Source organism: Ranitomeya imitator, chromosome 2 (genome assembly GCF_032444005.1).
Source record: "Ranitomeya imitator isolate aRanImi1 chromosome 2, aRanImi1.pri, whole genome shotgun sequence".
NCBI lineage: Eukaryota > Metazoa > Chordata > Amphibia > Anura > Dendrobatidae > Ranitomeya > Ranitomeya imitator.
Window position 1 is genome coordinate 418,135,467 of NC_091283.1, and position 12,500 is coordinate 418,147,966.

The following is a 12,500-nucleotide window of genomic DNA, read 5'->3' on the forward strand; positions in this document are numbered from 1 at the left end:
TTGCCCCCCTTACTCCCAAACAGGCAAGGCACTATGATCGTGTCATGATCCTTAAGGCAGCCACAGACATTACTAGAATGTTGGATGAACCCATCTATTGTGGGGTACCAACTCTTTCCTGATGGCAGATGACGAAGAAATATTAGATATGTCTGATTTTAACATGCCCAATCTTTTTTTTTTTTTTTAATTCCAGAGTGCTCGCTGTATTCTGACTTTCATCCCAAGTCTATATCAAGCTATATGGGTGGGATAATTTAATAACCAGCCTCATAATGGCTAGACACTTACTTCTGTGAACGTCCTCCGCCATCTCCGCGGTCTAACACTCTTGTGTAGGAGAAAGGGAACCATCCTCTCCTGAAAGCCAAAAAAGCTATAAGTTATTTCTACATCCAGTTATAGGTTCCTTTTTGAGTAACTCCTAGAAGGTGCTACATTATAAATATAGGTTATAAGATTACGTGCTCTCTTTCCCCATCAAAAAACAGCACCTCCCCTATGTATGGGCTCAGCACCATTTGCAAAAATTGTAACATCCCTACATAAACACGTCATAACTGAATCCGCACACAACTGAAGTTCAGGTGGAATTTCCCTTTAAAATCCGAGCTTGTAAATATCTCCCAGATGGAGTGGATGAGGTTGACGTCTCAACAGCTTTACCTTGCCACCCACGTACATGAAATGCAAAGTTCCGGTTTTGTTCCAGGTGGGGGGTGGTTCCCTCCAGTCAATTACCGCTCTGTGCAACCTACATGCTGTCACATTCTGAGGAGGGCGGATCGGCAGGAGAAAAAAACAAACAAAAACAAATTCCTTCTTCCGAGTAGTTCTAGGATGCGGTGGTGCAATCATCCTACAGCATAATGACTGGTGGTGGCAGCAAGAGCTGGCAAAATTATGTTTATGTCATCCTGAAGCACAAGTGAGCCTCCTAGGAAAGTATGACATATCCATAAGACATGCCAAAAATGTGTTTTTTGGAAAAGGTGCATTCTAGAGATGAGACCAAAATCAGACATCAACCCTCTTCTGACCGGTTAATGGGACAACTCAAGTGGTTAAACAAGCAGTCAATACACTTCTATGGGAATTCCAAAAACAGGTCACCCTTGCTTGGCTGTTTCTGGAGCTCCCACAGAGGTCAATATAATGAGCCACGCACACCCCACCACCTCATTCACGTGCATGCACCACCATCTCTCCAGTCACAGCAGATGCAACATAATACTGATGTTTCTCCAGATCCAAACAATCCACAACGCAAGGCTCCTTACAATTTCGTCTTCTCGCTCTCTCCATAGTGCCAGCCATCTCTTGCTTCGGGCACCAGTAGGGTGATGTAGTCGCCATTGCTGAAGCTCAGTAAAGTGCCGTTATCTCCGGCGGCATGCGAGAAGATGGCCTGCACTCGTGTCCTGCCGTTTCTTTCTAAGCCGGCAGCCATAGAACTGGATCGGGGCAAAGTCTTGTTCTCAGCTGCTCAAGAGAAGAAGGACTAATGACTAGTACTTATAGTAGAATGCATGCCACAATGTCTGCACTTAAATATTGACTTGTGTGATGGCAAATCGCACTACACAGCACACTATCACCAGATTGGCTGAGAAATTTGGCTGGTACAAGTTGCGCGTCCACTTTAACAATCCAATATCAAAAACCATGTCTGCTTACCCACGGTGTAGCTGTTTTTGGGTGGGACGCTCTTGCGGGCTGGGAGGGTATTTGAGTAGGAGTCGCTGATCTGCTTGTGTGGCTGAGATGGTAAAATTTTGGACTGGATTGGTTTCATCTCTCCCCAATGTTCATAACTGCTGGGAGGTGGTCCTGTGACCCCATTCATTATAGGTGTGCCCTCCTGAGCAGACATTCTCTGTAACACAGACCAGAGTTAAGATGCCGACCTCGTACCAACACAAACTAAGTCATAAAACCAAACAGTTAACTTACCCCTACAAAAGGGGCTAGCTCTGGGGGCACTGGCAGTGGCTTGGCACCTGGAATAGGGTCCGATATAGAAAGGCTGGATTTTGAGCTAGTCATAGGTCCAGATAGTGTTCCTGATAAAATTGTACCATTGGGACCAGTAGCCATTTGCTGCATTATCTGTAGGGCTCTGTCTGGGATCTTGTTGGGATCGCCACTGGATTGTTGCCAAGAAGGAATCTTCTGGGCGAGCAGATCCTTACCCTGAGAGGAGAAGAGAAGGGTCAGCCGTCAATGATATATATTACATGACAAATTACGGTAATATGTGCAGTGACTGTGGTGCTCTAGTCCTTTCTGGGTCAGGAAGTAGCTGTCTGTCATCCAAAGACAGCCATACTAGCTCTTAGGCCGGGATCACACATGCGAGAAACACATCTCCATGTGTTGCTATGCGGCCGCACGCTCCGCTCTGGAGTGCCGGTGCCAGAGCTTGGATTTCACATGCGAGACACTGACGTGTTTCTCGCATGTGTGATCCTGGCCTTAGCTAGGCACTCAGGTAATACTGCTTATGTGTTCATTGGCTGGACAGTTAAGATTAACAATAAGGTAACAAATAGTAACAATACGATATCTGCGGCCAATTGTCTGTCAGAGATGTGCAAGACTGGATAGAGGAAATCAGTGAGTCAAGAAGTAGCCAACGCCCCCGACTTTAGTTCTGGTAGCCACAGTAATGTAACTATAGGGGGTGCAGCAATTTAGCGACACTCGTGCCCTGGAGGGGGATCCAAAAGCACCTGTACTAAAGGAAGTAACCAAGATTACAAATTTGTGGTGGGAGGTTGGGGCACAGTCACAGGTTTTGCATTATGGGGCTCATCGGGAGAATGCCGGGCAGTCATCGGGGCAGGGGGTGGCTACTTTGAAGAGCCTAGAATATAGGACATATTTTCAGTTGTTTCTCACTTTTTTGTTGAGTATATTATTCCACAACCGCCTCGCCCCTACCTTCTGTCTCTTCCCCACTATCCCATAGAATGTAAGTCCGCAAGGACAGGGTCCTCTCCCCTCTGTACCAGTCTGTCATTGTAAAATTTGTTTACTGTAAATGATATCTATAACTCTATATGTAACCCCTTTGTGTACACCATGGAATTAATGGTGCTATATAAATAAATAATAATAATAATTATGGCCCTTTGGGCAGCCTGGTATGGCTACATTAGGAAGGGGGGCTAGGGAAAAATGGTTCCGATAGTGACACCAATTATTACACGTTGTGCCTCTCCACCAACCCCCATTATTGTCCCCTGAATATTAGATTGGACGCATGAGCAGTGTCATGACCGAGCATCTCACTGTCACACACGAGACATTTTTCAGATATGCCACTTCCCGGGAGGTCTTGTGTTGGCTTTTCTGAACCCAGGTAGAGTTGTCTTCTGTTCTGAAATGTTCACCATTATTCTGCAAGACTACTGGACCTGTAATTAGGAAGCTCCAATGTGAACTACAGGTGTCTTTATAGGCCTTAGTGTGTGCAAATAAAGTGGGCAAAAAAAAAAAAATGATGTTAGGAAGTCCCAAGATCTTGTTTGCCCACTGCTGGTTTAGGCGTGGACCACCAACGAAGACATAGTAAAAGGTGATGTGCGCATCCCCCCACGAGATGGCAGCAGCGATGTGCAAGCGAGCAGCCTTACGCTGGAAGCAATGAGGGGCTTTTCTCTTCCCCTCCCTCTTTCCAGCCAAGTGGCACTACATCTAGCTGAGTAAGAAGCATGTGGGCAGCACAAAATGTGTGTGTGGGAGTTGGGAACAAGGCTTACATTTTCAGATGCTCTCATTCCCCCTCCTCCTCCTTTCCTGAGGAATAGGTGGGCTGCGAACTCTAGAAATCACTTGCACATGCTCTGAATGAGCCAAGATAACAGGCCAAGAGAAGCACTTATGCAACTACAGTGTACACAAAGCAAACGGGCATAGCCATTCATAGCTGTACCCCTTATCAGACTGTGCCAGCAGAGTAGTGGACAGATAACAAAATACCACTCCATAATTCCACACTAATAATACCATACTTCAGATATATCGGCAGCATAGTGGCTCAGTGGTTAGCACTGCAGTCTTGCAGCCTTGGGTTCAAATCCCACCAAGGACAACATCTGCAATCAGTCTATATGTTCTCCCCGTGTTTGGGTGGGTTTCCTCCGGGTTCTCTGGTTTCCTCCCACATTCCAAAGACATACTGATCGGGAATCTATTTTGTGAGCCCCATCGGGGGACAGTGCCAATAATGTTTGTAAAGTGCTGTGGAATTAATGGCACTGTATAAAGGAGTAAAATAAATAAATATATAAACAGTGGAACCTCTCTGGTGTGGGACGATTCTGGGGAAATTAAATGGTGATAGCTGAATACAGATGCTGCACACTTGTTGTATGTCACCCAGTATAATTATAGGTAATATTAGTGTCAACAGGCCCAAATATTAACATTTCCTGGCCTCATGAGGGCCAATATTAACATCTCCGAGACGCCAAGGGGCCAATATTAATATTGGCTCCAATTCACCTGTCATGCTTGACAACACATGGACAGTTGTGGTGCAGTTTTTCATAAAGCATGATATATCCATATCATATACATTTATATTTATACTAGATGGTGGCCCGATTCCAACGCATCAGGTATTCTAGAATATGCATGTCCACGTAGTATATTGCTCAGCCACGTAGTATATTGCACAGCCACGTAGTATATTGCACAGCCACGTAGTATATTGCACAGCCACGTAGTATACAGACTTAAAATAAAAAATACACATATACTCACCCTCCATTGAAGTCCTGGCCCTGTGTGCGGTGCACGCGGCAGCTTCCGGTCCCGGGGTTGGTATGGACGCAGGACCTGTGATGACGTTGCGGTCACATGACCGTGACATCATGGCAGGTCTTTGTCGCATACCATCCTTGCCACCGGAACCTGCCACTTGCATGGAGCGGTGACCGGAGCGTCGCGAGGAGCAGGAAAGGTGCTGGAATGTGAGTATATGATGATTTTTTTTTTTTTTTTTTTAATTATTTGTAACATTGGATCTTTTTGCTATTGAGGCTGCATAGGCATCATCAATAGTAAAAAAGTTGGTCACACAGGGTTAATAGCAGCGTTAATGGAGTGCGTTACACCGCGGTCCATTAGCACTGCCATTAACCCTGTGTGAGCGCTGACTGGAAGGGAGTGCGGAGCGGGCACTGACTGCGGGGAGGAAGGAGCGGCCATGTTGCCGCCGGACTGCGCCCGTCGCTGATTGGTCGTGGCAATGGTCGTGGGCGTTTTGCTACGACCAATCAGCGACTTGGATTCCATGACAGAGAGGCCGCTACCAATGAATATCCGTGACAGACAGAAGGACAGACAGACAGACAGACAGACGGAAGTGACCCTTAGACAATTATATAGTAGATAATGGATGGGTGTGGAGCCAATTAATATTAGTTTAAAAAAAAAAAAACAAAAAAAAAAAAAAAACACATTTTTGCTGTAAGATTTGTTCTTTGCTATACTTTTCATTGATATTACTTTAAAAAGTACTTCTAACAAATTCTATAATTGTTTCAATTTTTTCCCCTCTTTCGGGCATTAAATGTGTGGCTTGAATATTTTAATTGACTGGACATCGACACGACAACATCATAAAACTGCTATTATTAATTTACATGTTTTATTTCACTTTGGAACTAGTGATGTATACAGTGTAAGAGCTCAAACTATTGCAATATATAGTGTAATTCTACTTCTCCTATGAAGCCCAAGATAGTGGCTGAGCTTCACTTGAGGCCTAAGATATTAACAACGGGGGCATAGTGACCCATTGGCTTTGAGCGATTGTGCCGATGAGAAGCGTTGCAAGGCCACACCGAGAAGCAGGCGACTGACAGCGGCATCCAAGTGGTAAACAGCAGTGATTAGAGTTAGCGGGCATCTGCCTGTAACAGCAGCAACCAGAGCTACATAGCCAGCATCTGCCCGGTACGACGTTGGCTACATAAAATGTAAATCACAGGTTGGCAAGGGGTTAAAAAAATATATATGTTTTTCTAATCTGGGACAACCCTTTTTAATAACTTTAGAGGCATTTACCATGCCATGTGTGGATAGCCTGCACTCTACTCACCTTGCCGTGATAAGCAATGGAGTTCTTGGCTACGGCGCATTGTTTCTCCACCAGGAAGCAATACCTCCTCCTTTCTTCTGTTAGGGCTGTCTTATACCCATCAGATACAAAGTTCTCCAGCTCGCTCTGCTTGTTACTGATCGCTTCGATATACTGTAGAGAAGATAGACAAAACAAATACATCATCTCCAATCCATGGAATCATAGCCACAAGAGCCATGAGCCGGAATAGACTCGCCCAAGACTCATCCCAGAGACTCCCTGTAATGGTCACGTTACTCTGCTTGGAGGAAGACATGTTATTTTGAAAGAGCGCCTCCCAGAAACCTCGAGCTGCTACTCACCAAAGGATGAAACAAAACAATGGGATACCTATTGCACACAAACAAGCTTCTGGATGTCCAGGACCTGAACATATTTGGTTCTCTTAGTATCAAGCCTTCACCTGCGTAGGACCTGAATGTCTGGAAATTTGCCCATGTGCAGTACGTTTCGATAGAGCACCTGATTGAGTGTTTTAGTTATATACCCCTCCATGTGGAGTTGACAGCATTTGACAGAATCATTGTTCAAGGTGAAACATCTTATTAATTTATGGGGGATGAGAAGAATGGCTTCTTCCTTTTAGAAACAGCGCTAAAAGCATCCATAGGTTGCGTCCAGTATTGCAGCTTCACTCCACTGAGCCGAGTTTGGCTGAACTGCAATACCAGACAACCCATGGACACAGGTGAAGTGGTTTCTGAAAAAAAAGCAGCCACGTTCTTGCAAGGTTGGAGCTTGGATAATAAGTCTTCATTAGTCTGCAGGAAACGAGTGCAGACATTTTCCACTTTCTTCCCTTGGGTGCGGACCAAACACAAAAATCGTTGTGAACACAAGGGGCAGGAGCTAATTAGAAGACTCTGCATCTTCATCACGTTCTCAGAGAAATCCCAAGAAAGGCAGAGGATGCAGTGGGAAAATTAATGTAGCCCTAAAATGCAAGAACAACATGGCTTCCGTGGTCCTGCTTTCTTCCGGGACCAACAGGCAGTAGAGATTGTTAAGCCATTATTTTAGGGGACAGGATGGGACATTATTTTCTTACTGGGGGCACAGAGTATGAAGAGTAGGTAGATATTAACGGCACATTTGAATGGCTTTTCCCAGACAGCAGAATCTGGATGTGGAAGGAATTCCTGTTCTAGCCGACAGCGTACTTAGAGGTAGGAGGCTTTTGATGGCCGCACACGCGGCGCTGTATTATCTGGGTGCATTGTTCGGCACAGCGCACACGATATAGACAGGAGAAGCTGTATTGATGCCCCGCTGTCAGTCACTGCACAATGTCATTCTCCACGCGTTCCGAGGCAGAAGACACAAAGTGGGTCAGGACAAGTAACACAAGCCTCAGTTAACCCAGTGTTATTACTGATCTTCCCCCACGGGTGCGGAGAATATAGGCCTCCAATTAGGAATGCTTCCATAGAAGTGTACCCTGCTGGGCTACTGCCATTAGAGAGAAGTACCAAATACTTTCAGCGAAGACTCTAGTTAGATCACACAGCTCAAGTCCTGATGACCTGGGCTAGGTCATAGATTAGTGCGCTCCATGTAAGCTGTGGGCAGGTTAGGAGGCTAGTGATTAAGGGGAAGCAAAAGTATAATATAAAGCTCCTGTCCCCCCCAAAGCAAGTTTTCTATCACGGACCTCAACTCATTGAGCTGGAGCTTCTCATGTGGACAGAGATCTTTAAGGCTCCTATACAAGAGCTTGACTCTCCCCTCCTTCTACCTGTGTAGAGCTGTAGCTGTATTGTATGGTCCAATATCGCCTCTGCCCCTCTAACGACCCCTGTCCTCAATATGGAGGTCATAGTGAGGGGTCATCTACTTGAGAAGACCTCAGTCAGAGCAGAGTGCTCTACTGTAATGTATGCACGACCCTTAGACGGACCCCCAAACATTGCTTCTACACATCAGATAACGATCAGAATAACAATCTGCAGGACTGGCCACACTAATGTGTAATTGGGACCTCCTGACATTTGTTGTAAGGATGAAGGATGGGACATGTTGGATTTCAACATGCCCGATCAGTTATTTGCACATGTGTGGCAGCAGCTCATCTCCTACCAATCGAGTCACCTGGGCTTGTAAGGGGATAAATAGCTGTGGGACAAGCCAGCGTACTGCTTACAACCACCTGAAGTGTTTGGCCAACTGTGGGACAATATAGTTCCTCATGGAAGCACAATATGACAGCACATAAAATGCCAGTGGTCTATAATGTGAACGACAGGGGCTTCATGTGGTGCTGTACAGGGGCTGTTCATGCAGCTTTGCCAGAACACACCGTTTCACCATCTGACTGACTACACACACAAAACAAGAGGTGCAGTTGTATAGTCTAACCACTAGCAGGAGACAAAGGGCAAAATAAAAAAGTATCCATCAAAAATCTGCGCAAACAGATGGTCGTGTTCTCACAGTGACCAATGACCTGGACTCGTGACAGATAAGTTAATATCTGATACTTGCACATTAGCTGAGGAAAGAGCCAATTTGCATGTTTTTTCCCTACAGAGCACTGCCAATTTCAATATCTAGCTGATCCCCTTAATAAGAGATAGTACTAAAATAAATATAGGATATAAGAAAATTCAAAATGTGATAAAAAAAAAAATGAATACCAGAGATGTAATGTCATTATGGGGAATATAATTAAAAAAAAGTTACATGACTTTCTGGAAACTTTCTACATAAATCTGCATGGCAGTCCCATGTAAACCTCATGTAAAATCAAGCCCTTGCCCTTACTAACGGTACGGGTTAAACCTAATTGCAGTGTGCACTGCCACTGTTGCCATAATAAGGTCCATATGTGTAGCGTCAATGCTTGCTGTCAATACGGGACTTCATTAGCTTCTACAGTGAGAGGATTATGTGATTCGGCTAAAGAGATTACATGAGCGCAGCCGCTCTTCTAGCCTCACCCAGCAGACGCCTGGCACAGATGCCAGTAATGAGTGCATTCAAGTCACATCGGCTGCCTTTGTTTACAGGACCTCAAGACCAAGGAGTCTACTGAAAAAGAGGAGGCAAAAAGTAATGCCATAGCTACATGCTAGTATACAGGAGAGCCCTGTCCTACTTTACCAGGGTGTATGGAAATCAAAGAGAATGGGTCCACCAGTAATTCTATTCAATGCACAGGTCACAACAGCCGGCCGCCGAGGGTCACAACAGCCGGCCGCCGAGGGTCACAACAGCCGGCCGCCGAGGGTCACAACAGCCGGCCGCCGAGGGTCACAACAGCCTTCAGCGAAGGGAGATCTGGGAATGGGAGGAAACAGAAAATAGATGGCAACACACATACCCATAGATCTATAGGAGGGACATCCCATGACCCATAAGGGAACCACACTGATAGATCTAGGTAGCAGACGAGTGAAATATGTATGTGGTACATAGAATGCTTTTTTCCTTGCAGAGATATGGCTGTTGGAAGAAGTGTTACAGGCAATGCTTCTTGGGGAAAAAGGATGCAAATGAGCTTTGCTCCAGAGGAAAGAATGGTCTCTAGTGCCACCTATAGGTAGCTACCTGCAGGTCAGTTTTTGGTGACTTGAGCTTGGAGGATCGGAGTGGTATTCTGCTCTGCCAATGAGGTATTCCCAATAAAAATCTAAAGGATGTTATATGAAAGACAATGCGGTTTATTCTCTGCACGTTTCGAAGTTGGACTAACGTCTTCAGGAGAACCGCAATAAGGCCATGTTCACACATTCAGTATTTGGTCAGTATTTTACATCAGTATTTGTAAGCCAAAATCAGGAGTTGCACAAATGCAGAGGAAAAAAGTAAAATAGAAACACCTGCCCCACTCCTGGCTTTGGTCTTACAAATGGGAAACATGTGAACATGGCTTAACATAGAATTTGACAGACAAGTAATTAGCATTCAACAAGCCATCAGTCAGATGCAGCACACAGGGGCGCTTACCTCTCATACTGATGCCTTTTTATGACATTTTAAACTATTTAAGTTACGCATGTCAAATTCAGCATTATTATTGCGGTTTCCTGATGAAAACAGTATTAACAGTATTGTCCTTCTAACACGTCCTTTGGATTCTTATTGGGAATACCTCATCGGCAGCACAGACCACCACTCCTATCCTCCAAGCACATGCTAGCTATAGCAGGTTTTCTAGTCCTGAAGGCGCTGCAGCAGCTGATCTTTTCTTGATCAGACAACCCCAAAAGGTGAGTAGTTACTTGTAACTTCACTTTGTACTTTTATACCGGATAAGACCCTATTGCGCGGTTGTATCCCCCTTTTATCTATCTTTTGGTGACCAACACTGCGCATCAAAAAGACCCTGAAGAGTGGAATGTGGACATATATATTAGTACGCACCCCTGCTGTTCTCCAGTCGCCATACCATCAGTAAGACCACCCTTGTGGAGCGGCTATAAGGCGACGGCTCAGCATCTTTTAGAATCGAATTTTAGGAATCTAAACTGAAAGTTCTGGATAACTGGATCTCATTAGTTCTCTGCTCTTTATAACTTATTTTTAGAATAATGAACTTCTTAATTGGATGCTGCAAAAGGTTTTCGGAGTCATTTCATCGAGGATAATTACTTGTGAGAAATGGGGGCGGAAGGGGACTGAGGGATGTGAGGTGTTCCGATTTAAGCAAAAACTAGGAGCACCTCCGCCTCTATATTCAGTAATAGAGCAAACTTTTAAGAGGTCACAAAGTGGCGCGAAGTGACATTCAGAACACTTCATGTGTCTATGGGCTGCCAGATGTTAAAGGGATGGTTCGCCCACACATCATTGAGAAGGAATTATAAGTAGGATTCAATGAGAGATGCCCAAACTACCTCCAGCAGGTTTCTGACCATTACCTGATTACAGAAGGTCCCACCCACAATCTGAGATGAAAGTGGACACTTTCTATTTAATAAACCCAAAAAAATTGAACAGAGGTTCTACTGGAGGAGGACTGGTGTATGACATGTCCATTCATGCTCTGACCATTTAGGAGCAGATAAGAAGCAGAGAACTCATGCCTATCAATCTCCCTGTAGGCCCCGAAAAAGCGTATGGAAAGATGTAGAGTGTACAACCACTATAACATAACTAAGGAAAAGTTTTGGTGTGTTCCCTCTGCCACTATTCAGATCATTATTGGTCTCATCTCATGGATCGTCTTACTGGAAGGTTATCAGAAGGTTCACTTTAAGGCACTTTACTGTATTGGCGCTATATAAGCATGTGGCTGCTCTACACCAGAGTCTCTCCTAGGGTGGCTGCTCTACGCCAGAGTCTCTCCTAGGGTGGCTGCTCTGCGCAAGAGTCTCTCCTAGGGTGGCTGCTCTGCGCAAGAGTCTCTCCTAGGGTGGCAGCTCTGCGCCAGAGTCTCTCCTAGGGTGGCAGCTCTATGCTCAAGTACCCCATGGATTTATAGCATACAGTGGGGAAAATAAGTATTTTGTACACTAACGATTTTGCAAGTTTTCCCACCAGCAAAGAATGGAGAGGTCTGTAATCTTTATCGTAGGTACACTTCAACTGTGAGAAACAGAAAATCATCTTGTATGATTTTTAAATAACGAAATTGCATTTTACTGCATGAAATAAGTATTTGATCACCTACCAACCAGCAAGAATTCTGGCTCTCACAGACCTGTTCATTTTTCTTTAAGAAACCCTCCTGCTCTGCACTCATTCTCTGTATTAATTGCACCAGTTTGAACTTGTTACCTGTATAAAAGACATCTGTCCACACAATCAATCACAATCTAACCTCTCCACCATGGCCAAGACCAAAGAGCTGTCTAAGGATACCAAGGACAAAGTTGTAGACCTGCATAAAGCATGGATGGGCTACAGTACAATAGGCAAGCAGCTTGGTGAGAAGGCAAGTGTTTGCACAATTAGAAAATGGAAGAAACAAGATGACTCATCTTCCTCGGTCTGGGGCTCCATGCAAGGACACCCCTCATGAGGTAAGGATGATTCTGAGAAATTTCAGAAATCCGCTAAGGACTACATGGAAGGACCTGGTCAATGACCTTACGAGAGCGGAGATCACTGTCTCAAACATTGTCATTAGTAACACTACACAGTCATGGACTACAATTCCTGTAGGGCATTCAAGGTCCCCCTGCTCATGCCAGTACATGTACAGGCCAGTTTGAAATTTGCCAATGACCATCTGGATGATACAGATGAGGCATGGGAGAATGTCCTGTGGTCAGATGAGACAGAAATAGAACTTTTTGGTATCAACTCCACTCATTGTGTTTGAAGGAAGGAGGAAGAATACAACCCAAGAACACCATCCCAACCGTTAGGCATGGTGGAGGAAACATCATACTATGGGGGTGCT

The 12,500-nt window shown here is 44.9% G+C and overlaps 1 protein-coding gene across 3 annotated transcripts in view; it reads right to left on the minus strand.

The window, feature by feature from the left end:
• The window catches only part of BAIAP2 (BAR/IMD domain containing adaptor protein 2), a 158,459-nt gene that overhangs the window by 20,572 nt on the left and 125,387 nt on the right, over positions 1 to 12,500 (minus strand). For all 3 annotated transcript variants that reach the window (XM_069750791.1, XM_069750793.1, XM_069750792.1), the window contains exons 7-11: positions 6,113 to 6,265; positions 1,954 to 2,193; positions 1,678 to 1,876; positions 1,281 to 1,482; positions 292 to 360 (exon numbers count right to left, since the gene is read on the minus strand). In XM_069750791.1, coding sequence (XP_069606892.1) covers positions 292 to 360; positions 1,281 to 1,482; positions 1,678 to 1,876; positions 1,954 to 2,193; positions 6,113 to 6,265 — 863 coding nt within the window. The remainder of the gene's footprint in view (positions 1 to 291; positions 361 to 1,280; positions 1,483 to 1,677; positions 1,877 to 1,953; positions 2,194 to 6,112; positions 6,266 to 12,500) is intronic.